At 35.7% G+C, this 26,409-nt stretch overlaps 2 protein-coding genes across 3 annotated transcripts; both read right to left on the bottom strand.

Annotated features, from left to right (window-relative positions):
- Nucleotides 1-207: 207 nt before the first annotated feature.
- Nucleotides 208-13,331, bottom strand: LOC144568512 (uncharacterized). Of its 2 annotated transcripts, none has more exons than XM_078318874.1 (9): nt 12,613-13,331; nt 8,279-8,471; nt 7,496-8,188; nt 7,108-7,397; nt 6,912-7,016; nt 6,384-6,841; nt 6,018-6,307; nt 783-931; nt 208-704 (listed from the first exon to the last, which is right to left on the bottom strand). In XM_078318874.1, exons 3-5 carry the CDS (start codon nt 7,542-7,544, stop codon nt 6,954-6,956), a joined length of 402 nt encoding a protein of 133 aa, XP_078175000.1. In that variant the 5' UTR covers nt 7,545-8,188; nt 8,279-8,471; nt 12,613-13,331; the 3' UTR covers nt 208-704; nt 783-931; nt 6,018-6,307; nt 6,384-6,841; nt 6,912-6,953. Both variants share the same exon structure in this region, with proteins under 2 accessions (XP_078175000.1, XP_078175001.1).
- A 110-nt stretch (nt 13,332-13,441) lies between these two features.
- On the bottom strand, nt 13,442-19,805 carry LOC144568270 (putative ubiquitin-conjugating enzyme E2 38). Its single transcript, XM_078318560.1, has 8 exons — nt 19,639-19,805; nt 19,084-19,126; nt 18,615-18,719; nt 17,586-17,978; nt 16,252-16,315; nt 16,021-16,160; nt 15,060-15,371; nt 13,442-14,066 (listed from the first exon to the last, which is right to left on the bottom strand). Exons 1-8 carry the CDS (start codon nt 19,647-19,649, stop codon nt 13,737-13,739), a joined length of 1,398 nt encoding a protein of 465 aa, XP_078174686.1. The 5' UTR covers nt 19,650-19,805; the 3' UTR covers nt 13,442-13,736.
- Nucleotides 19,806-26,409: the final 6,604 nt, after the last annotated feature.

Raw genomic sequence — 26,409 nt, 5'->3', positions numbered from 1 at the left:
TATATTTTGATTTATTTTGTTGTTTGTTTTGATTTATTTTGTTTTTTATTTTGATTTATTTGTTGTTTTTTATTGTTTTAAAAATAGTTGTAATTGTTTTTTTTTGTCTGTTATTTTGAAAATATTTTACATTTGTCGAAAGAAATTAACATGTCGTTACGTTTAGATTTTATGGTGAAGAAAAAATAATAAAAGATAAAAGCGAAATAGTACGAAAAATAAACTGTATCTGACTAAATAAGCATCATGATATAATAAATCACAGTATCTGACAACATTAGAGTAAAAAAAATATGAATACTACAAATAGTCAAAAGGACTGAACGGCTGCCTCGCCCTCCTAGTCCTCAGACCCCGAAGCAAAACTGCAATCGGTGTATGATCATCTATAGAATCATCTGAGTTCGAGCGACTGCTTGTCCTCTACCTTAGCTTCCTCTACCTGAACCTCCTCAATCTCAATGTCGGTCGACTGCTGGACTGCAGGATCAAATGCTACTGTCTGTCTAGTCTCGAAAGGCATGAATAAACCGTAGGCACATCTCATGCGTGGAGGTGTCAGCAATGTCCGAGACCGGAGGATACTGAGTCGGCTGAACAAACCCTGGTAGATATGCAGGAGGCATCGACTGAGTCGCAATGTAACCCGGAGAATACAAACCATCGGGGTCTGTATTGATATTGAAGCCCAATCCGTCGTCCTCCTACAAATTTACAAATTAGTTATGCATTATTTAATTTTTTTTTTAAATTCACAAGTTGTATATTTTTAAAAAACATACCTGCATCTGCGTGGACTGAGTAGAGAAGGCATGAGTAGGGATCTGCTCCTGAGTAGGGACAGCCTGCTCCTGAGTAGGGATGATCTGCTCTGCAGCGCGCTGGCGCAACGTCTCAGCACCTCTGTCGAACGCCTAACCGATAGTCTCAGCTGTTATATTCCAAAAATTTAAAACGTGATTAATTTCTAAAATGATATTTACACTAAATAAAAATTTTCTAACTAAATTCATGATCGATCAGATTGTCTGATTCATTTTAATCGAATCTAAAATTTTGAAATATAAACGAACTATGAATTATGTACATTTGAAATTATAGGAGTTAGAAGTAAAACAACTTAAAAATTTGAGATATAAATGATTTATGAAATTTTGGAACGAAAAGGATAATCTAAAAATAAATTCATGTGAATAAATAAATAAATAAATAGAGTTGGGATTAGTAGATTAAAAGTACAAATGTTTACACGAATAATTTTATATAAAAGTTACAAATTTTATTTATTTAGAAATTATAAAGATTTGATTTGATAATTTTATTTGTATATATATATATATATATATATATATATACTATTTAATATCGAATTATTATGATTCTAAAAAAAATCCATTTTTCTAGACACTTGAAAATATTCATACGCCTTTATAATAATTTACAAAGCCTCGATTCGAAATTTTATAAACACCGCGGATCTTAAACAAATTGATTGAGGGAAATTAGATCTCTGAATTAATTGAACCATTGATTACCCTTCTACACGAATCTTAAAGCAAGGGATTTAATTACCCCTCCCCACTCTCCTTTCTCTCTTTCCCTCTCTGTTGGCGAAACCCCACACAACAGACCCCCCCTTCTCCTGTCTCCCTCTCTGTTTCGCGCAAGGGAGAAACCCTCCTTGTCCCTATTCTCTCGCTGCCTCCCAAACCCCACCCCTCTCCTTTGTGACTGATCTCCGGACCCCACCGATCCTCTCTCTCTCTCTCTTTTGTTCCTTCAAAGAGAAGGAAATGGAGGGGTGTTGCTGATTTGGATTTCTCCCGCTCTCGTTGCAGTCTCGTCGGCTGTCAGAAAACCCATCCCCCTCTCATGCGAGAGCTTGACTTGTGCGCGATCGTACACCTGCCAGGGTCTATTTCGTGCCTACCCTCTGGGCTTGGCCGTACCCCCTTCTGTCCCTGTGCCGTGTGCCTCTCTCCCGGGTATAAGTGTCCCTCTATCTCTCTCTTGAGATGTCTTGTGCTCCCCTTTTTACTCATGTGTTGATAATTTGTTTCTCCCCTCTCTCTCTCACCATTTTCTGTGTGCTTGAGCTTGTGAAAATTGTGACCCTTAGCTGGGCCGTGACTGTTTGAAGCTGTGGATTTTGCCTCCGGTGCTTTATCGGTGTTGGAGGCCATAACTGGTGGCTATTCCATTGATCTCTGCCTCAGTGCACAGCCCTCTCTAACCGGTTAGTGGATATACCCTTTCATTTGAAATCGATTGAGAGAGAGAGGAATTGATTGATGGTTTGCTCGGGTTGTTGATTTTTCCGGTAAACCGATACATGGCGTTAGCTGTGCCTTGACTGATCTGTTGCCTTACTTTACCTTGCTTTGCCTTCCTCTCTAATCTGTGCCTTGTCCGTGTTCTGTTCTGGTTTTGGTTATGTTGCCTTGCTTGCGTTGTTGCCTTGCTTATTCCTTGTAGCTAGGCTGTTCTGACCTGTTTGCCTTGTTCTGTCTTCCTGTCTTGCTGTTGGTTGTTGCTTGTTGCTTGTGCCATGTGATGTTGTTGCCCAGTATAATCACTGGTATTGATTCGGGAATTACCAGACACTTACTTGACAGGGACCATATTGCAAAAATAATTTTAGTAAGGGTCTGAAATGTAAAATGTATAGCCATTGTGTTTTGTATGAATTAAAGGGGCTAAAATGTGAAATGATTTGTTTGAAATGGTGGCCAGCCATGTATATATGGTTATAAATGGGCTTTGATTACCATAAGCCTTAGAAATAAATTAATTTGGTTGACTTGGCATGTGGAATATAAATTATAGAATTTGGAATTTTTCCAAAATGCGTAATTGTCGGATTAAAACGCGGCTTTAAAGTTTGAGTTTATGAGTAATCGAATTAAATAGGTTTTTATTTGCAACTTTTAAACTTTTCAAAACTTTTCTAAAATTTCGTTGCTAATTAATAAAGAACAATTAATTAGCAACGAGAAACATTTATTTTTGACTTAGATTCGAAACAACTAATTACACGTAGAATTAGATTAGTTATAAAATAACGAATTGCTCGACTTAGAAATAATTAGAAATAAAAAACACGTAAAATAGATAAACATTTCTTCTCTAAAATTTTGTAAGACTAATTTACGTGTCTAAATTATAATATAACTAAAAGTATAATTTAATACTTATTAGTTTAGAAATAATTACATAATTTATGCATGTTTATAAAAATAGTAGCATTAGAAATTTTTAATAATAACTTTTGAAACCGCATTTCGATCGATTTAAAATAATTAGAGTTAAGCTAAAATAAATCAAATATATAAGTAATTAGGATATATTAATAGGTAAGACACGTTTAAAATTACCGTAACTAACAAATGATTATTTTTGCGAATATTTCGACATTAGAATTTTTACAAGCAATTTATCGTGAAATTAAATTATTAAAAATATAAATTATTTTGTAATTAAATTAGATTAATTTAGACCAAAGTAAATAATTAATATCTGACTAACCAGCTCAGTCAGACTGACTGAATCGGTAATTTTTATAGAATCGAAATAATCAAGAATTTGACTTACACATTAATTGGGACGAGGGTTAGAATAATTTAGAGTAAATCATAATTAGTTATAATTACGTAATTTCAGATCAGCAGATCCCGTACGAGCCCGATCATTGGGCTGATTCGACTGACTTGCAGTTCGGAGCATACGCGGAGCACGTTGATTATTAGCGACAGAGACTCCAGCCCTACGGGTGTGGGATATCTGAATTATTTTCTTTCGTGGGCATACTCTTACCAGTTGATCCATCTGACCTGACATCCGCACTTTATTTTTAAGTAGATGCATTAAAACTGTAGAGCATGTTTACCCTTTCTGCACTGTAGTTAGATTTGCATAAACCCTGAAAAACCTGAATTTACTGTATTTTAAGAGTAGAGTAATTAAATATATTATATAATATATTATTAGAATAGTAGGTTATTAGATTGTCTTCTTCTCGTAGAAGACAATATACTATTATTGTACGTGCATACGCATGCATTGGTGAGAGCTGAGCAGGGCCGAGTGACTTCGTTCCGTCTTGGTGTCACTTGGCATAGGACGGCCCGACAGCCACTGAGCTGAGCGTCACTGGATTCTCGGATGGCCTTAGGATTTATATTATATGTATAAACTTTGCTTATATATCATTTTCGATCATTTTTATCATTTTACGCGAGCAGTTCTGATCTTGAGTTTTGTGGCATTGGTTACCCCATCACGGTTCCGATCTCGAGTTCCGTGGTGGCATGTTTTTACTTTGAGACTGCACAGTTCCGATCTCGAGTTTTGTGTAGGTCTGTTTTACGCTACCGCATGGTTCCGATCTCGAGTTCCATGGCGGATTTGTCTGCACGGTTTTGATCTTGATCTCGAGTTCCGTGGCAGAGTGAGTGCACAGTTCCGATCTCGAGTTCTGTGGCACTGGTTACCCCACCACGGTTCCGATCTCGAGTTCCGTGGTGGCATTTTTATTACTTGAGACTGCGCAGTTCCGATCTTGAGTTATGCGTAGGTCTGTTTTACGCTACCGCATGGTTTCGATCTCGAGTTCCATGGCGGATTTGTCTGCACTGTTTCGATCTCGAGTTCCGTGGCACAGTGAGTGCACAGTTCCGATCTCGAGTTCTGTGGCACTGGTTGACTATATTTTTACGACTTGCATTGTATGATTTCTCCTATTTTATATGTTTGATTGATGAATCGTTTAGGCGAGATGACACACCGGATTTAGATATAACCATCGGCTAATGTGCTAGTGTAATGCTAATCTTGTGGGCAATGCGCGATGTCATTAGGCAACGTGTATCATTGTTCCCTGATCACAGTCCTTGGATTATATTATTCAGATTCTTTTTGGTAAAGGTATAACCATCGGCTAGTGTGCTAGTGTAATGTTAATCTTGTAGGCAATGCGCGATGTCATTAGGCAACGTGTATCATTGTTCCCTGATCACAGTCCTTGGATTATATTATTCATATTCTTTTGGTAAAGGTATAGCCATCGGCTAGTGTGCTAGTGTAATGCTAATCTTGTGGGCAATGCGTAATGTCATTAGGCAACATGTATCATTGTTCCCTGATCACAGTCCTTGGATTATATTATTCATATTCTTTTTGGTAAAGGTATAACCATCGGTTAGTGTGCTAGTGTAATGCTAATCTTGTGGGCAATGCGCGATGTCATTAGGCAACCTGTATCATTGTTTCCTGATCACAGTCCTTGGATTATAATTCAGATTCTTTTTATCCTATTGGCATAGCACGGGGTGATTTACTTAAATCCATAATAAGATTATTATTATTATTATATTTGTTCACACGGTGCTTTGGTACTGGACTCCGAATTGATTACTATCTGATATTGTATTTTGACTTTGGGTTTATTTTGCATGTTGGCATATTAGAACAATCGCATCATGGCATTAATTAAAAGTGTTTTATGACTATTAGATATTGAGACAGGTTTACACTTGTGCATATTTAATTGTATTCATAACTGTACGAAATTTATATAAATAAAAGTGCTTTGACCGTAGAGGATCCCTGAGGGGATAATTCTGGGTCACATACTGGGCGATTTGTCGCTCACCCACAAGTTCTTTCGTGGGTTTTAGGTACATGTTCTGGCGGTCCGCAGCAGGAGATGTCAGGAGCTGTCCCCGAGGGCCACACTACTTGACCTAGTTAGGATTAGGCTTTTGATTAGGTTTACGAGTCCCGTATTTTCTGTGTTATATATACGGGCTCAATAGATCATGTATCCCCTTCTATAGATGGTGTGATTTGGATCCGAAATGGATCGAATTATATGTTATGTATGTGTATGTTTATTTATTTGCTATGTGACTGATGCTTGATATTTATATTATTTTGCTTTCGCTGCTGTTTGATTTATTATTTATGATTAGCCTTGTGTGCTTAATGATTAATTAAGCACGAGGCGAGGTTGATCACACCTTAATCCAGAATTCCTGGTTTGGGGTGTGACATCAGCAACCCAGACCGTAGCCCAAATATCCTCATCACCAGCTTATGCGACGTAGATATCAGGCTCATCCGATATGTCATCAATATGATCACATCCAGGCAATCTTGCACAACTCAGGAGAGCGTGAAGGCGCGCCTTGTACCCACATTAGCACACCGCAGGTACATTGTGGTTGAGGATGGCTTTCCCAAACCTCTTACAGCCCCGCACTGTGGCCGTTGTCGCCGCTATGACGCAGCTCTTCACCAGATATAAGGCCTGCAAAAATGAGAGTAAAACAATATATAAATATTTTACAAATGTAAATATTGCAAGTTTTTTAAAGTAAACATACCGTATATGCAAACGGTGCGCCGGTTGGAATGATACCATGAACCCGTCCAAGCTGATCCCTCAGCCTCGGTGCGCGCTCGTGAGGGTTGTCGGGAATACACCCCTCTAAATACACCGTGTACGCGCCATTCTCCTAATACTAATCTCTATAAGGCCTGTATTTTTTTTTAAAATAAGTCAGATATTACAATCATAAAGATTCAATAGAGATATTAAAAAAAAAAGATTCTTATATTGGCGATACGTCCATGCGACGTGCTCCTCAGCTATGGGTGGGGTGGCAGCGAATGCTAGCTAGACACATTCTCTGTGCCAATGCCCCCAGTCTCTGCCCGGAGAGATGTCCCTAGAAAAATGAAGTTGTCGTCAGGTGTCCTCACTAATCAGCATCGGGGGAGGAGCTATCTGGCGCAATCCGAACTGTCTCATGACCCGTCTGGGATAATGATGCTCGACAATCTGAATTTAGTACGTTTTTTAATAAAGGTTGTCTTTCTGAAATTTATAAAGTAAATTAAAAATACGGTACCTGAAAACATATGAGCGGCACCTCAGCACGCCAGTAACGCTCCTACTGTCGACATCTCTCGGGCAATATCTCAAGGTAGGTCTGATGTACCCCATCTACCTCGAGCTGAATTTACAGATTTTAACACTCACATCAATCCAAGTGCCAAGATTTACAAATTTATTTAGATCAAATTTAAAATAAAATAAGAACTTACATATTCTTTGTAGGACTCCCAGGTCACATACTCTGGATCATCCCTCAGATGCTCGATCTCCTGTCTCCAATGATTGATCCCGAGTGTCCCGCCATGACCTGCCCCGATATAGATCTTTGGATAGCCATACCTATTCGTGTATGCAGGGCATGTGTATGGCTCGGTCCTGCCCCAATTCAGCACATCTGTCTTTTTAGTGACTGTCAGACGGCCAACAATCAGATGTGCCCAGGACCAATGCTTCAACAACATGCATGGTCCAATAAAGGTCTTGTTCTTCTTCAGGAAGGCTTGATTAAGACCCCAGTACAATGTTAGTGTTAACAACAGGTCTACTGATGGTATTTTTCAAATTAAAATTTATTAACAATAATTTCAAGTCACATACCTATACAAGCACGCCAGAGTTGCAGCCCCCTAATTGTACTTGCCCGCATTGGGCAAATCAGCCAGCAACGGGAGATAGCACAGCCGCACCTAATCTCCGTGTGAATCAGAGAACAGCTTGCAAGTGATCATCTACAGAATATATCCACGCAGGTGCTGATCAATAGTGGCATGTTATTTATTTTAATTAGAACATTTTTTAGAAGAAAACTTCAATTTTGTATAAATAAGTAAGATAAAATTTACATAACTTAGAGGGATGAATACTAGCAGCTAGATACTCCTTGAAGGCGGCTCTCAGCTTAGCCAAGCTGATGATACCGGGGGAGATCTGTGTCTTTGTTGCACCTCTCTTCTTCTCTTTCTGCAGCTGGGCGTGCGGTACCCCCAGCAAATCCTGGCATAAGGACCTGAAATCTCCATTCTCGACGTTCGTCACAGGCTCCCCGACAATAGTCATGCCCCACAGACAGCTGACATCATGTAAGGTGATTGCCATCTCAGCATGGGGGAGATGGAATGAGTGGGTCTCGAGACATCATCGCTCGTAGAGGCCAGAGCACAATCCCTTGTCGGCATTCTCCTCGGCCATCTGGAATAGCTGATACAATCCCATGGCACGCAATGTCCCAGCATAGGCCGTCTGGTACTTAAGCCACATCTTGTTGTGGCATGTGGTCACTGCATCTAGTCCCTAAATTTTAAAAAATGTCAGATCATTCAAATATTCATATAAATATAATTTGAATTAAAATTATAATTTTATTAATAATATAGAACTTACCCCAGTGGCAGCCTCTAAGATATGGTGCTCTGTGTTCGGGTACCAGAGAAAGTCTAATACCCAATCAGTGCGGTGCCAGATACCGGGCACCACAGATGTCAACACCTCCTCAACGTACTGTGACATCTCAAACAGAGTGGGTATAGGGACTGCACCTCGACTAGAAGAAGGTATATCTCTCTTAGATGCCATGCTGTATTTTATATTTTTGGTTTTATTAGAATTTGCAATAATATTTTGGTCTTAATTTTGGCAGCTACTTAAAATTTGGACCTAATTTACTTAGTCTCATAAAAATTTGGAATATAAGTAATTTTGGTACAATTCAATATTTATTTTGGTCAATAACTATTTTGGGCAATAAATAATTATTTTGGTCAATAACTAATTATTTTGATCAATAACTAATTTATTTTGGGCAATAACTAATTATTTTGAGATATAACCAATTTTGGTACAATTCGATATTTATTTTGGTACAAATCTAATTTATAAATTCTAAACCCTAAATCATAAATCCTAAACCCTAGATACTAAACCCTACTCCTAATTATACACCTACTCCTACTCTTATTTCTAATCTAAACTAAAAATTAAAATTAGAAAAGAAGAATGAAATTACCCGATTCGAAGGGATTGAAAACCAAATGAAATTGTGACCAAATCCGGCACCAGCGGCCACTATTTATAGGGTTGAGGGGTGGCCGCATCCCCTAAAAGCGGCCGTATTTTTGGGCCGCTTTTCCTAGATGTGGCCACGTAGAAGGTGGCCGCTTCTAGGGGATGCGACCATGTCATTTTTATAAATTTGACGAAAAAATTGTGGTTTGGTTTATCATTTTTTGAATAATGGTATATTTAAAAAATTTGGGCTCCAAACACCTTCAATTGAAGTGTTGTATTAGGGTTGCAAATACCCTATTATCTTGCCATATGTAGACATTACTAGAGTGCTCCAAACACCTTTAATTGGATTGTTTTATTTGGGTTGTAAATGCCCTATTATCTTGTCATATAGAGACATTACTAGAGTGCTCAAAACACCTTCAATTGAAGTGTTGTAAATGCCATATTATCTTGCCATCTGGAGACACTACTAGAGTGCTTCAAACACCTTCAATTGAAATGTTATTTTAGGGTTTTAAATGCCCTATTATCTTGTCATATGGAGACACTACTAGAGTGCTTCTAACACCTTCAATTGGAGTGTTGCATTAGGGTTGTAAATGTCCTATTATCTTGCTATATTGAGTCACTGCTAGAGTCCTCCAAACACCTTCAATTGGATTGTTGTATAGGGTTGTAAATGTTCTAATATCTTGCCATCTGGAGACACTACTCGAATGCTCCAAACACCTTCAATTAGGGTGTTTTATTAGGGTTGTAAATGCCGCATTGTCTTGCCATGTAGAGACATTATTAGAGAGCTCCAAGCACCTTCAATTGGTGTGTTGTATTATAGTAATTGCCCTATTATGTTGCCATTTGGATGCACTACTAATGTGCTCCAAACACTTTTAATTGAAGTGTTGTATTAGGGTTGTAAATGTCATATTATCTTGTCATAACATTATTAGAGGGCTCCAAATATCTTCAATTGGAGTGTTGTATTAGGGTTGTAAATGTCATATTATCTTGCCATATTGAGACACTACTAGAGTGTTCCAATTGAAGGCCATCGCAACACCCTAGTAGTGTTTTCGGATGACAGGAAAAAAGATTGGTTGCAACTCTAATACAACGCTCCAATTGAAAGTATAAAATTCAACAACCGAATTTAGTTGCATTATTTAAATATGTTTAGTTAATATATGAACATTGACTGCAGATTTATGCTTATTTATATTAATTAATGCAATGTTTTCTTTTTCTTTTTTAACGTTGCTAACCTAAAACAATGTTATTATAATCATGATAATAAATCATTTTTCAATTATATAGATTTTGTTAACCTAAAACTAAACTTATAATAATTAGATTTTGTTATAAAGTTGGAATTTGTCCACCATCTATTATTATTTAATTCTTTTCTAAATATGAGTTGGCTAAATGTTTAATTCTTATTGGCCAAGTGTTTAATTCTCAATTATTTGGTTGATTGTATCAATGTAAGAGTGAATTGCTTAATTTTTAAAATTTTCATAATTGTTATTTAGCAATTAATTTCAATTGCTAGATTGGAGATGCTCTTACAACTCTTTTCACTGTATATTTTTATTCACGACGGTAATATTATTTAGGAAGGAACTATTTTTAATCCCAATATAGAGAATATATTTTTCCCAATCTTGTTATTAATAAACACATTTTATTTTTATTTTAAATGAAAATATTTAATTCATTAATAATAAAACTAGCTGGCTCATTTGGAGGCGCGACCTCCATAAAGAAAAATCTAGCTGGTTCCTTGTAATTTTATGGAGAAGCAATTGAAAGATGCAAACTTTCACGACTTTTATTCACGTATGCAAAATTAACCCGTCAAAATTCATTAATATTTTTTTATATTAAACATTTTTTATTATCATCCTATTTTTTTTTATTATAATATAAAAGGCTAGAAAACATTTGTATATTTATCTATAAAAATACCGTACATATTTGCAACATAAAAGGTCAGAAAACATTGGATATACTTGTAATTTAAACACTAGAAAGAAAGAGCCGAGCCCTAATAGATGCTTCAGAGGAGAGAGAAGTTTTCGGATCCAACCCACCAGACCCGATAACTTCTCTGACTCCGAACCCAATAAAGAAGAGAATGAAGAGGAGAGAGAAGATTAGGGGTGCAAACGGATCGGATAGTGCTCAACCCATATCCGTATCCGTATTTTTTTTCGGATACGGATCGGATAGTAACCGGATACGGATACGGATCGGATATTAAACGGATACAGATACGGATCGGATATTTTCGGATACGAATACAGATACGGATATAATTCGGATTTCTAATTCAAAATATATATCTAATTAACTTGTTTCACCGTTACAAAATATATATCTGATTAACTAAAATTCACCAACATAACTATAACTTTAATTAAAAATACCAACACAAAAGATATTCTAATACAAAAGATAAATAGACAAAAAAAATTTCTCAAATCTTAACATATCCGGATGGAATATGCTAGTATGCTATGCATAGCATAGAACCCCTCCATACAACGGCTCGGATTTCGAGTTTTCAAAATTCTAATGATCGATCCGAACCGTTCATCTTGTTCTCCATATTAATATGTGTTTGGAGACCAAATTATATATTTTTTGGAATTTTGTTTACTATTTCTTTAGATTTATTGAAAATCGCTGTTTTTTTATGGTCCAGATTTGCTGAAAACAGCGATTTTCAATAAATCTAAAAAAATAGTAAAATAATTCCAAAAAATGTAAAATTTGGTCTCTAAACACATATTAATATGGAGAACAAGATGAACGGTTCGGATCGACCATAGCATGCTAGCATATTCCTATCCGGATATCCAAAAAATTAAAATATCCGGATAATTATCCGTATCCGTATCCGATTCCGAAACTCAACCCGTATCCGTATCCGAATCCACATAAAAAAAATCCGTATCCGTATCCGTATCCGAATCCGTAACTATCCGTATCCGAATATCCGAATCCGCAAAAATTCGGATACGGATCCAGATTCGGACGGGTAATATCCGACCCGTTTGCACCCCTAGAGAAGATGGTCCTCTGGACCCTGAGGAATTCACATCCTCTCGCTTCTCAGGTTACCGGACTGAGTACAATTGAATCGGATGATTCAAAATTGTCCTTTTTAACTTGACACGAATCTTAAAGCACAAATAATACTGCCCCGATGCCTCCCTCCCGAGTTTTTTAAAAATACCCAAATTAATTAATATTTTATTATAAATAACCAGAACTTTAGCAAAATTATATTTTTACCCAAACCGTAACGAAATCTTACGGTCCGAATTAACATTTCAAACCGTAAGGAAATCTTACGGTCCGAAAACGCGTTTAAACCCATGACTCTTCTCCCCTGCGTGGCCTCTCCGACAGAAAACAGAAAAAGAAAAAAACCATGCCATCTTATCTATTTCGCTTTCAACAGCTTTTAGTGGGGTTATGATCTATAATGAGAATCGTGTTTCCCTTAGGCAGAAACAAACAAGCAACTCAGGTGTGGTCCGAATTCTCAACCAAAAGCCTCTAGATGCAAGTATCTCATGTACTTGGTGAATTTGTGTTGGGAATTGATGATTGGAAGGCCAATATTTGAGTTACACTTATTTAATGGTGAATTTTCTCAAGGTGATGCTCAAACCGTAAGCAGAGAGAGAGAGAGCTGGTACCTGGTCAAGGGCAGAGGTGAAGGGGGAGGTGGCAGCAGTGAAGGGCGAGGTGGCAGCGGAGTGGAGAGAGTGGCGGCGAGGGAGAGGCGTCACCGGCGGCTACGGGCGGAGGGGCGGAGCACTCTTCTCTTTTTTTTTCTTTTTCTGTTTTCTGTCGGAGAGGCCACGCAGGGAAGAAGAGTCACAGGTTTAAACGCGTTTTCGGACCATAAGATTTCCTTACGATTTGAAATGTTAATTCGGACCGTAAAATTTCTTTACGATTTGGGTAAAAATATAATTTTGCTAAAGTTCTGGTTATTTATAATAAAATATTAATTAATTTGGGTATTTTTAAAAAACTCGGCCTCCCTCAGTCATTCCGAGCAAAAACCGGATGAAATTAAATCTGGACCGTCCATTTCAATTTTGTTGAGTTAAGCACGTGGAGGATACGGATCCAACCCTGAGACGTGGCACAATTGGGAAGGGAATAGGGATGATGTTTGATTTCGGGTCTGATAAGTATCCGGATCCAGGAGAGGATGAAAAGGATAATAAACCATGGAACCATGGCCCATGGGATTAGGTGCATGTATCGATGGTGATTGGTGCATTGTTACATAAGATAGGAGATAATGAAGGATGAATGTTGTTAGAACAATTGAGTCTTTCATTATTTTTTTATATTTTTTTAAAAATATGCAGAAAGATTCTATTGCTTGTGCTGTTCTATATACTCGTTGCTCGTTGGTTTATACTTTATAGAACATCAAGTGATCTTACAATATGTAAAGGACAGAGCATACTTGTCAATACTTAGCAACAAGAACAAACAATGCAAAACAATCAAACACAAAAACAGCTTTTATAATCATGATAAAGAGGCCAACTAAAGTAAACACATCAAAAAGAAGTCGCTAATCAAAATTATTTTAATTATGGTTTCACGGGTGCTCGTCGCGGGCACTTCTACAAGGACCTACGATCTATATAAACCCATCATCACTTTAGTTAGCTAGATATGAAACTCCTATATCCCCTTGTTATCACCTTAAGAAACCCACACTAACCAAACCCCCCCTTTCCAAAGCAAAAACTGTACACTTCATTTTCTCTTTAGTCAATTTTTTCTACAAAAGCGCTCAAGTCGAAGAGGCTGCTAGCCTCTCCCTGCGTTTTTCAGCTAGAAACTTGTCAGTATCAGCACCTTTGACAGTGAACTCCATAAGGAGATCTTCATACAATTTTGCAAGGTTGGCTTTAAAGTTAACTGAGGTTGTGTAGCCATGTGGTGCAGGAAGCTGGATAGGGGGTCTGGTTTCCTCTGCTTCATTTTGTTGCATTTCTTCATCTTCCTCTTCTTCATCAGGGATTTTAGAGCCAATCATGACGCCTTTACCGTACGCCTTGCATGCTCGCAAAATCGTGGCACCGTGCTCCTGGAAATGACCCGCCACATAGTCCTCAAAATGCTACAAGATGCAAATAGGATCCAACTGATTATTCATTACAAGTTCTAGTCTCACCTTATCAACATCTCATTTACCCAAAAAAAAGAAGCAACTTTTCTTTGCTTCATAATTAAACCTGGGGTGTTCATTGGATCTGGTTTATTGGGTTTTCAACCAAACCATCAAATTTTGTATTAATTAAATGGTTCGATTTAATTAATATTTACTTGAATTACTTCAGTTTTTTACATTTGGTTCGATTTAATATCTCTTATTTTGGTCCAACTGATATATATATCTTGATACTTATTTCTATGATTATTAAATGTATTCATGTATTGAGTTTTTACACTTTAAAATTTAATCTCTCTTATTTCGGTTCAACCAAACAAACCAAAATTTACTTTGGTCTTTTTGGGTTCGGTTTGACAAGTTTAATTCGGTTGGTTCAGCTAGATTTTTTGAAAACCAAATAAAATTTTAGTTTGACTATTTTAATTCAGTTTTAACTGAACCGACTGTTTGAGCACCCCTAATTATATCCTCAGCACTGTTGCATTTGCAATTGGCACCCAGCATTTTCGGGTCACAGGCAAATGGGGCCCCATCTAATATAACAAAATCTAACTCAAGTAAATCAAAGACAGGTAAAAGTGTGAGGCTACGGTACCATGTATAGCGCATATTGGTCTGTACTATGGATCAATATCTCCATTTTCAAAGTCCAAATAATTGATTTGAACTGTTCAACATGATATCTATATAAAAATGTACTTGTACATCAAATTATAAATTTTTAGAAACTTTTTACTATCTTAATTTTTTTGTAAAAAATGTGAAATTTAGTATGCAATAATTACATTTTTCATATGGAAATCATGTTGCACGGTTTAGATAGACATTTTGGACTTTGAAAATGAAAATATCAATCCATAGTATGGACCAATCTGTGCTATGCAAAGTACCATAGCCTCACTCAAGGTAAAATGATCAGCAATCCAAGGACAAAAGTACCTTGGGTGGATTGCGGAGGGAGTAGAGCATGGTCCTGCAGGAGTGGAGGAAGGTGTTTTCATTGTACTGGAGGGATTGACGTTCACCAGATGCGGTGTTGGCACTGCCAGCGTAACCCGGCTCGTTGAAGTACGGCTTCTCGTTTAGCACTAGTGCCTGGATTGAGACCAGCACCTGGAGCATGGTAGAGGTTTTGCTGTTCCACTTCTCACACCCGGATCCTGCCCAGGTTCCTAACAGGCTCAGGCACACCTTCCCGCACTGGTACAGATTTGGGTTCAGGCGCAACCCGCCTGAGTGGTAGTGCGCTTTCTGCACATGATACTCTATCAAATTTTGGTTTGTTTGTTTAAATTTTAATGTGCTTCTTTAAATGAAATGGGCACAAGACCTCAGTGTTAACAGTTCCATTACCAAAGTCAGTTTTGCAGAAAGGACATGATTACAACCCAAAAAAAAAAAAGAGATGAGTGAGGCTATGGTACTATGCATAGCACAGATTGGTCCGTACTACGGATCAATATTTTCATTTCCAAAGTCTAAATAGTCGATCTTAACCGTTCAATGTAATCTCCATATGAAAATGTAGTAGCAGACTAAATTTTACAATTTTTATAATTTTTTTACTACTCTTTTAGATAGGTAGAAAATCACTGCTTTTGAATTGTCTAGAATTATTAGATCATATGATTTTCCACCTATCTAAAAAAATAATAATAATATTCTAAAAAATGTAAAATTTGATATACAAGTACATTTGTATATGGAGATCATGTTAAATGGTTCAGATTGATTGTTTGGACTTTGAAAATGGAGATATCGATACATAATACAGACCATTATGCGCTATGCACCGTAGCCTCACTCAAAAAGAATTGTAGTTTGGTACCAGAAGGGTTTGTGATTTAACCTTAAATTTTTTTGTTACAGAGCAGAAATAAATATATACAACAATGCTTACAGGAGGACTATGTGGATAATCAGAGGGAAACTGGATGTCAAAGAAGAAGAGCCCATCATGGTAAGGAGTCCCATTGGGGCCCACAATAGCAGCTCTTAACAGATCTATCCTGTCTTCACATGCTCTCACCATTATTGTGTCTGCAAAAATAAAAAAAGGTGAATTCACAATTTGTCAACTTACATAATTTCAATGGTTTTCCTTGTGTAATTCACATCTAAAATATCGTACCTGGTAGGTCTTTCTCTAGAATCTTCCAATCTTGTTGTACCCTCTTGACAAACTCCTTTGAAGGCTGGTTTCAAATGGAAAAAAAAGTGTTAAATGAAGATTAAAGCTTGATGAGTAGGCCAAAAGGTCACATTGGGAAAAATATAATATTTATGCATTGAAGCAAATGTGGTTTTAGCGGGTGGCTAGGGTTAGGGTTTAACAAGTGAAAGAGAGGTAAATGTGAGAAAAAGAAAGAAATGGTAAGAACATAAAGTGGGCTAAACATGTAATATTTACACAGTTCATAAGAAAGGGTTTCAAGGGGTGGTTAGGATTAGCAAGAAGGGAGAGATGGCAAGTGACAAAACAAAGAGTGAAGAAAATAAAGGACACTGGGGATTTCCACAAATAAATTAATTCATCGTGACTGCTTCAACTAGTCGTATATACGCTCTCAAGTAAATTAAAAGCATTAGCAACAAAAGAAGCTACAAAAGTTCAGAATATATAATAAAACTATTAATCAAATGCCTTAATAATCTACATACTTGATCAAGCCTACGTTTGGCAGTAAATAGGCACCAAATGAAGCTCAAGAATAATTGTTGCACTGATAACAAATCCAATCAGGAGTTCAATCAAATTTAGGCTCCATTTTGGCCTATTAAGTAACTGATTCAAGTAAACCTAGACTAGACTTAACCGGGAGTCAAACAAGCAATTGGCCATATGCAAGGTAAAGATTTAACAAAGCAGTTTTGACTTCATGCAGCGCACGAACCATATGCAGCATTGTTTTTCCGTGAACTGCATGAAGCCAAAACTGCTCTGTTAAAATCCTTACCCCATATGCATAAATGCAAACCCCTTCTGCACCCCACCCCACCCCACCAATGACCATCAAAATCAAAAAGTTTGATGAGAAAACAATTATTTTGTCAATGTAAACATGCATGCACATATTTGTGCTAAAATCTTAAAACACTATCAAAGCACATACGAAACAATATAAACTTAAAATATAATAAACCTAAGAGTAGGGTTAAAATGCCCCATTGTTTTCGTGCCCCAATCATGCCTCACATCCTTATCTCTGTTTTTCAGAAGATTCTAGACCATCCAAAAACAGTGATTTTGTATCTATCTAAAAAAAATAGTAAAAAATTTCCAAAAAAAATATAAAATTTGGTCTCCAAGCACATTTTAATATGGAAATCATGTTGAGTGGTTCAAAACAACTGTTAGGACTTTGAAAACGGAGATAAGAATGTGAGGCATGATTGAGGCAAGAAAACAATGGGGCAATTTAACCTTACTCAAAATCTAAATCAACATATGCAATATAACTGTACCTTCCTTCCGACATCATTTTTGCGGAACTCATGATCTGGGAAGTCAGGTACGGTATCAAACTGCTTGAATGCCTTAAACTTCCTCTCTATGACATGCTCGATCTCATTCTTAGGCCGGTAGGACACTGGCATCTCAGGTTGGGGGCGCTCGGGCTCCTCCTTCGTCGCAAGCCATGGCACAGTCGCCTCAACGCCTGGTGGCAGGTCCATGCCGTCAAACTTGGCTGCGAGGAACTGGTCATATGCAGTGCTGTCCATTCCCTCGTACTCGTACTCGTCGTCATTGTTGTTGCCGTCATCGTCATCATCATAGTAGTCGTCATACATGCAGTCGTCTTCATCCATCATCCCGTAGTCTTCGGGTTCAGAGATGTCCATGGCCTTTCCTAAATCCTGCGCAAAATTTTTACACTATAATAACCGAGTGGTTGACTAAAATTCTTTTTTTATTGACATTTCTGGGTACATGTCAGAATATCAATTCTGGGTAAAAATTAGAAATACCATGAATAACAAACTACCTGGATTCCTCGTAATTATAATTAAATTAAAAATCACCAAGTTTTGTTTTTTATTTAAAAAAAAAATAAGGAATGAGTGTGGTAGTGGCCTCTTTATTGGGTAAGAATTGAGCTCACTTCTCGTGTACTTACAGAGGTGAAAGAGTGACCAATGCAGGGTAATTACCATGGCGGAGCCAGACTCAAACGTGAATGGGAATCAATCATATAAATTTCATGTTGCGTATGGAGGGTCAATTTTACAGTACCCATAGAATTTTACTCTAAAACTATATAGAAAATCATGCATAACTACAAAAATTTTGAAAATTAATGGGAGTGAATCCACCTCTGGTAATTACAACATCTTCTAAAGACTTAAGCAAGAAAGTGGACCACATATTTTCTCTGTTTTGTAGCCTTGAATAATGATGTGTCAATTAAGTGTTAATCATGTCGAAAACCACATTAAGGTACATAAAGATGCTAAATAGAACAAAAAAAAATGGTGAATCAAATAAAGACATGCCTTTTCTTGCCACTCCATGTCATAATTAACGACCTCCTTGTTTTTCTGATTGGAGGAGCTTTGGCCAATAGAGAGTTCAGGGCCTGAATAAGTGCTGGCTTCAAGCTGATATCAGAGAATAAAAGTTTAATACACCAGTACATTTGTGAAAAAAAAAATTAGAAAATAATATATAGATAAGAAAATTACTAAACTAAAAGACAAAGCTCTGACCTTATCTATTCTTTACATTAGTTAAATAATGGTTGAGTTAAACAGTACCATTCAAAATTATCTGATACAAAGGTAAATCTAAATGGCCAAACCATAAACCCTAGTTTGGCATTCGCTACTTGAATGCTATAAAAGATTTAGATTAATTCAATCCCCAAACTCCCAAAGTCACAAAATTAAATCTATAAGGTCTACCAGTAAAAATCTCGAAATAAAGCATAGAGAAAGATGTAGAAGAAATAAGAGCAAAAGATACCTGGCAACGCTGTAGCTTCCATGAGGTGCCTCCACCAAGCAATCTAAAAAAACAAAATAAAACAAAAACAAAAATCCGGTTTTACATTGAAACAATTTTAACATACCATGATTTATGACCCGTTAATTTAATTAAAAAAAATATAAGTATGACCCATTACCAGTTCTCTTCTGAAACTGTACTCTCTAAATTTATCAGCAACATAATAAACCTTCATGAACCAAAATCTCCCAAAAGGACTTAATTTAAAAACAGCCTTTCATATTTGTAATATCCAAAACTTTACCAAAATGTAGGTCCCCTTTAAAATATCAAGAAAAGTGAAGACCCATAAGCAAATTTCTCGATCATATTCACTACGAGAAATTAATTCAACAGGATCGCGTCCAAAACAAAACAACCAAGTTTATTTGTAGGTAATAGCGTCAATTTTTTAAGAAAAGAAAAAAAAAAAAAAAAAAAAAAAAGGCAAAGAAAAACCCCATCAAATAAGAAAAAAAAATCAAGAGAAATCTAAAGCTATAAAACCCTAAATACGAGGAGAAAGCAACATACTTTGAATCCATCGCGCTGTAATGCTAGTGCGAGAAGGGAGAGGAAACGACGGAGAGAGCGCGAGAGAGAGAGAGAGAGAGAGAGAGAGGCGGGGTAGAGAGAGGTTAGAGCAAACGACGAAAATAGAGAGAGAAAGGGAAAAGAGGAGCGATTGTTTCGCCAGTGATGGAAAGGCTATTTCTGTGTGGGCCCTGCTTTCTTTATATGGCTTACGAAATGAAGGAGACTGGAGGGAAGTTTACTGGAGAAGGAACACCATGCACGAGACCTCTCCGCTTGGACCTGGTCTTTACAGACCTAGTACACCTTTCAGGAGCCTAAATTGCAAATAGAAATAGACGAAAGCCTCTAATTATAGATTAGTTTTTCTAATTATAATTCATTATTGCTAATTATAGAGTATTAGATTTTCTTTATTATTAGAACTATTTTTCTCTACACTCTTCTCTTTCTGGCCCAATTTTTTTTTTTTCAAAATATGTTTTTTTCACATGCTTTTTGTAGAAAAAATTATAAAAATATGCTTGTAATTAATTTAATTATCTAATTATATAATATTCTAACATACGTGTTTAAATTTTTTGTTGGAGTTCCAAATATATATCCAGCACCTCTAATTTTTGGTACATAATTAATTCATATAAATGGATTACAAACCTTGTATAGTTGTACTGAGAATAAAATATAATTTTATCAAAAGGGAGAGAAGAATATTTGCGTTGACTCCATGACTCAATCTCTCTGCTCCCACAATTTTATATATTTCTGTCTACATCCTACCTATAAAAATTCAACTTTATCCATAATATTAAAAAAAAAGTAAAAAACTATTACCCCTAATCAATCAAACTAAAAGCGTGTTACACCAAAAAGTTTCACTTTATTGTACCTTTTAAATCTTTATTACATCTTTCGAATCGAATTGCAAGTATACAATCATATCGAGTAGCAAATTCAGGTATCAATTCAAAGAACGGTTCAAGTATTAACTAGATTTCACCTAAATTAATTAAAAACTAGAAGTTGGAAAAATTGATTTGAGTATTTGTATTTCCTAAACAGTTCAATAGTAGTAATTAATGCAAGAAAGTAAATAAACTTGGTTTTAATCAATTAATAAAAAGGTGTTTTCAGGGTTATGACTTCATCTTAGTTCTGCCTTGAGGAACCCGGTCCGCGTGGTATCCCATGCGGGCCGCATCAAGTGAACGTGGGCCGAGTACTGTCGTACGCGATCCGCGTGGCCCCTGAGTGAATGCAGTAATTACTATTTCTTTGTGTTATTCCTTTGTGTAGGGTTCTACTGACCAGACCTAATGTTTCTGAACTTCAACTGTCATATGTTGGTTCATTAACTTGGTATGATATTGCAATATGTGCCCACGTCGGGTTCTAGACCTCAACTGTCGTATGTTGGTCTGAATTACCTAGTTGCTTGTTTGGTATACTAAAGGTACTTATCCGTCGATAAAAGGAAGTGTTCACCTTTCAACTACTACTTGGTTTCACCTTTCGGATCACTAATCCTACCTCATGTACTTAGTTTGGTTGAGAGACTATAAAGGCCAAGGTACCTTCTAGATGTGGCTATGCATCTAGTGATAAATAAATATAAATCAAACAATTTAATCTAAGTAATTAAAATCAAACACAATCAAGCAAACACAAATTTCAACACAAAAATCCAATAACAAACATGCAAAACAAAACATTTGATTACATCGTAGCCCTAGAAACTAAAAGATCTACTAAGACATAGTTCTAAAACAAATAAAATAAATAAGATAATAAGAAATCATGATAAAACCCAGAGAGATCAAGCTTCCTGCCGAGCTTCCTCATTCCAAACCCTCAAAACAAAGTAGAGAATAATTGTGATTGTGTAAAGATTGCTTCCAAAGAGGAGAGATCCCCTTCCTCCAGCTGCCTCCCTCTCATGTTTTTGAAATATGTCTCTATACAATTGATACTTCCAATTATATTCCATTAAAAATTCCAAACTATTTGATATTCAAACGACCGGAACCTCTCAACAAAGTTTATAAATAGTATCATTACAAATAAGTAATAAAATATGATTTTCTAAATGGGCTGGGACCGTTTTTTTTTCCTACCACCCTCAAAAATCAGAATTAAATGAATACCACCCGAATAATCAGATTTCATATTCCGCTACGTTCGCACCGTGGATCTGCGAACGGATCACCAACCCGTTCGCGGAATGGATCTGCGGACTGACCCACTCGCGCCCTGACCCGCTCGCGTGACCCGTTCGCACCGTGAATCTGCGCACCGACCCGTGGATCTGCGCACTGACACACTCGCGCCATAACCTGCTCGAGTGACCCGTTCGCACCGTGGATCTGCGAACGGGTTGGCGATCCGTCCGCAGATTCACGGTGTGAACGTGGCAGAATCTGAATTCTGATTTTCTGGGTGGTATTCATTTAATTCTGATTTTTGAGGGTGGTAGGAAAAAAAACGGGGGCTGAGAGTAGGGCTGCACAAAAAAAATCGTAGTTCATGATTCGATTCGAGTTTGATTTGAAAAAGTTCGTAAAAAAATCGATTCGAAATAGTTCGAAATTAATTCAATTCAAATTCAAACTGGAACTGGTTTGTTCGAAATAGGTTTGCGAACTATTTTAGTTTGAAATTCAAAGTAACATGAACCGTTGATTTTCATTGATGACTTAAAAGTTAAAACGCCGCTCAGCCATAAGTCATAACTCGTAAGTCGTAACTCTCGCTCTCAGTTCTAAAATTCTAGACGACTTTACCTCTCGCTTTCGGCAACTACGATCACTCTTCCTTGTCATAAAAAAGTTCGTAAAAAATTCGATTCGAAATTAATTCAAATCAAACTTAGTTCAAAATTAATTAAAACCAAACTAAAACTGGAATAAGTTTGATTCGTTTGCAACCATAGCTGGGAGCATTCATCCATTCAGATGAAGTTTGAATATATTCCAATTAAATATATTAATATAAACAATAAACCTTAGGGTTTAATGGGCTGACAGCTGCCTAACTCATATTATCTTATTAAAATCTTTTTAAATTTCATCTATTTTAACCTACGTCGTATTGCATACATACGGATACGGTATTATATCAAATACGATATAGTAATTTTCAAAAATACGATACACTTGTTATATATATACATATATTTTTTTATTATTTTAATTATATTATTAATTCAACACTTGTAAATACGATTCATCCACATACCACATAATTATAAAATTCTGCAATATGTGGATGAATTACAAGTAGTTGAATTAATTTTAAATTAATTATATAATTAAAAAAATAAAAAATAATATATATATATATATATATATATATATATATATATATATAATAGACATATCGTATCATAGCTTATTGATAATTGCTCTATCGTTATGTCTGTATCGTATCCGATATAATATCCGTACCCATATCTATACATAGACAAAAATTAATAACCAAAATAAGCATATTTTTAATCAAAAGAAACTAACAAAAAAAATAAGCGTATATAATTTTAAAACAAACATATAAAAGAATATGGATACAGATACAGATAATTATTTGCATATTGTATCCATATTCTCAAAAAAGATATCCAGAAATATTTAAAATCATTGTTCCTCACTACAGTGACACTCCATTCTCCTTTTATGAGTTATAATGCACGGATATAAATTTGTATTTGTATCTATATCTGCATAGAAAGATATGAGCAAAGCTAGGGTGTGATGTGCTCACCGAGAGGATTTGGTGAGCACAACTTCAAAAGTATATCGAATCGGTTTCAAACGATGAATTAAAACCGTTGAAATCCATGTACTTCATGAGTTATGCATGTACATACAAATTTTTGAAAGTTTCGAATTTATTTGCTACAAAATCAAGCGATCAAAGAAATAATGAAAAAATGAATATATAAAACAATTTACAAAATGTTCATTTCTTTGACCGCCTGACCTTGTAGCCAATGAATTCAAAACTTTCAAAATTTTACATATACATGCATCACTCATGAAGTACATGGATTTTAACGATTTGAATTTATCATTTAAAACCGATCCGATGTATTTTTCGAGTTGTGCTCACAAAACTCTCTTGATGAGCACATTACACTCTAACTTTACTAAAAAAATATATATATAAAAATAATACAAATACCCGTATCTGTATTCACTTTCAAAATATAAAATTGTATATGTACCCACATAAATCATATCCTTATTTATATTGGAATACCCAAATTCGCAAAAACTCAAATACAAATCTCAATATGGACAAATAATATCCAATCCGTTTGCGCCAATTCAAGTCAAACCCCCTCCCCCCTTCGGGGCCCCAAGTCCCTCTTTGACTCCAAATTAATATTTTTCAATTTATCAGATTTTTTTTTGGAAGAATGACAACAACAACAAATAAAATTAAAAAAAAAAGAATTGGTCACAACACAAGTTAATTGTTCGGTCTGCATAACATAATCTCTTAATTATTTTTCTTTTAATAAATTATGTTATTGAAAGACAAATTCTCCGAGTTTGGCTAAATAGCGACATTGCTACCAACTTTCATTTTTCAGTCCATTTCTTTGTTCAACATTTTTTGTTCCAGCCAACAAGCCAAGCACATCATGTCTTTTAGAAAATATTTCATATAGTTGAAATTTATCTAAAATTCAATTTCTAATTTTCAGGATGGGGAAAATTATTATTGGTAATTGCAGTTATTAGTCAATTTTGCTTTGTAATTAAGGGAGTTGTGTGAACTAAAAGCCACCGAATGAAATGGTTTCTTTCGGAATAAATTATAGTATATGAATTAAAATTCACTAAGGTAGTTCATGAGCTTAATTTTTGAAAATTTTCTAATTAATTTTCAATGATAATTTGATAGATTTTAAAGTTTAGTTTATAAACCATTTAGCGAGCACAAAATAGACACATTAATATAAACTTTTAATATATTCATTTTTTAACAACTTCATAGTAAATGTACTAAAAGTTTTTTTTTCAAGTATTTTCATGTAAATTATCACTCATAACTTAAATTGAATGGCTTGAATTTTTCATTTAAAAAAAAACACTCATGTTTGGTAAGATTTCGAGAATTATCCAGGCTGCACCGCTGTAGGGGTGTTCTGCGACCTCAAATACTAGAGTCCGTACATATTTTCTGCGGCCTCAGACTAGAGTCCACATAATGATTTTGTAGCCCCAATTTTTTTTTTTACATAAATTTATTAATAATAAAAACAACAAAAAAGGACCTGTCACATATAATACATGCTATAATAGTTAGAAACTAAAATGCGAGCTATAAACTTGAGGATCAAGAGAGAGCTGATAAAATATATTATTAGTACATCTGTGCATTCCTCATTTGATTTGTTCTGTTAGATTTATCATAATCATTCTGCGAATTTCAGTCTGGGGCCACAGAAAGTCTGTGCAGAATTCAGTATTTGAGACCGCAGAATGATCCTGCAACCTTGGTAATTCTCGAATTCCTCCAAAACCAAGATGATTTTTTTTTTTATGCTATAAATAAAAATTTATTTCGGTTGCCTGCCGCTTCGGTGACATTTAAGTTTATTAGTTTTATTCTTTCTTGGTTGCAAAGTTTGCTTTTCATAAAGTAAGAAACCGGTATTTTTTTTATTTTATTTACAAGAAGCCATTTATTACCCACTGAGGGCTGTAATCCTTTGAATGAATAAAATGGGACGAGCACAAGGGACAGTAGAACTTTTCCTAGCCAGAGAGCCATTTAATTACTTCCACACTTCTTATTCCTACTCGTCGAGTTGATGGTTGCTGACTAGATAAACACAACAAAAGAAGCGTCTTACATTTTTTTTTTTACCACTTTGAAACATTAGCTTACAAACTTAGATAATCATAGCAAAATTTGTTCCCAGGCTAAGAAACCAAAAATGGAATTTGTTTGCCGTTTGAGAAATAAAACCAGATAAAAAAAATGTTCTTTCAACAAAATACAGACCAGTTTATGTTTGACAAAATTGTTACATCGTTTTCAATAGGTCTAGCATTTCTGCCCCGAGTTAAAACGGTTCATGACAATATATTGAAGTAAAGACCACTCTAAGGTAACCGGCCTGATTTACTGTTTACTCTCTTTATAAATGACTTTTATTTAGAGGTATTTCAAATTATATTTTCAACAGAAGGCTAAGATTTCTTTTAAGATCAAAATTTTTGTTTGGTTATTTAGACATGATAAACTTCTAACTAAATGCAATTTACGTACTAGAGGTTGACAAGGTAATGTAAACTGTCAATTTTGTGGTACCCCTGAGACTATACATCACTTATTTGTTACTTGTTTATTTATTTCTATTTTGTGGTCTTGGATTGGTAGCCATAACAATTTTGTTTTTAATTGTACACAAGTGTCCGACCTTTGGAATTTTGATTATTGGATACCTTTAAAAGATTAATTGTTGGTTGAGTTAATTAGGGCAGCTACTTTATGAATTGTTTGGTTGACTAGAAATAAAATTTGTTTTCAAAATACACCAGTACAAGCTATTAGTTCGATTGCATCTTCTATTATTGCTTTGATTTCATATTGGTATAAGTCTCGTTTAGATAATTTATATTTTAAATTGTCATTGATTATACCTTTTGATATTTCTCCTCTGACTCAAATAGGCACCCTGATAGTGATATCAGACACAAATTCTCAGGACAGAGCCAGCTCCCATATGGTTTTTGACGGAGTCCCTTCTATTAATTTAGA

Source organism: Carex rostrata, chromosome 17 (genome assembly GCF_964058835.1).
Source record: "Carex rostrata chromosome 17, lpCarRost1.2, whole genome shotgun sequence".
NCBI lineage: Eukaryota > Viridiplantae > Streptophyta > Magnoliopsida > Poales > Cyperaceae > Carex > Carex rostrata.
The sequence above is the reverse complement of the archived record's forward strand: the minus strand, read 5'-3'. Positions and strand labels throughout refer to the sequence as shown.

Coding starts and splice junctions, on each gene's coding strand:
- LOC144568512 (XM_078318874.1), bottom strand. CDS start 7,544: ATGCGGGCAAGTACAATTAGGGGGCTGCAACTCTGGCGTGCTTGTATA. Junction 7,398..7,495: donor ACTCTGGCGTGCTTGTATAG/GTATGTGACTTG, acceptor GTCTTAATCAAG/CCTTCCTGAAGAAGAACAAG. Junction 7,017..7,107: donor GGGAGTCCTACAAAGAATAT/GTAAGTTCTTAT, acceptor CTGTAAATTCAG/CTCGAGGTAGATGGGGTACA.
- LOC144568270 (XM_078318560.1), bottom strand. Junction 16,316..17,585: donor AAAATGATGTCGGAAGGAAG/GTACAGTTATAT, acceptor ATTTGAAACCAG/CCTTCAAAGGAGTTTGTCAA. Junction 14,067..15,059: donor CCCTCCGCAATCCACCCAAG/GTACTTTTGTCC, acceptor TGCATCTTGTAG/CATTTTGAGGACTATGTGGC.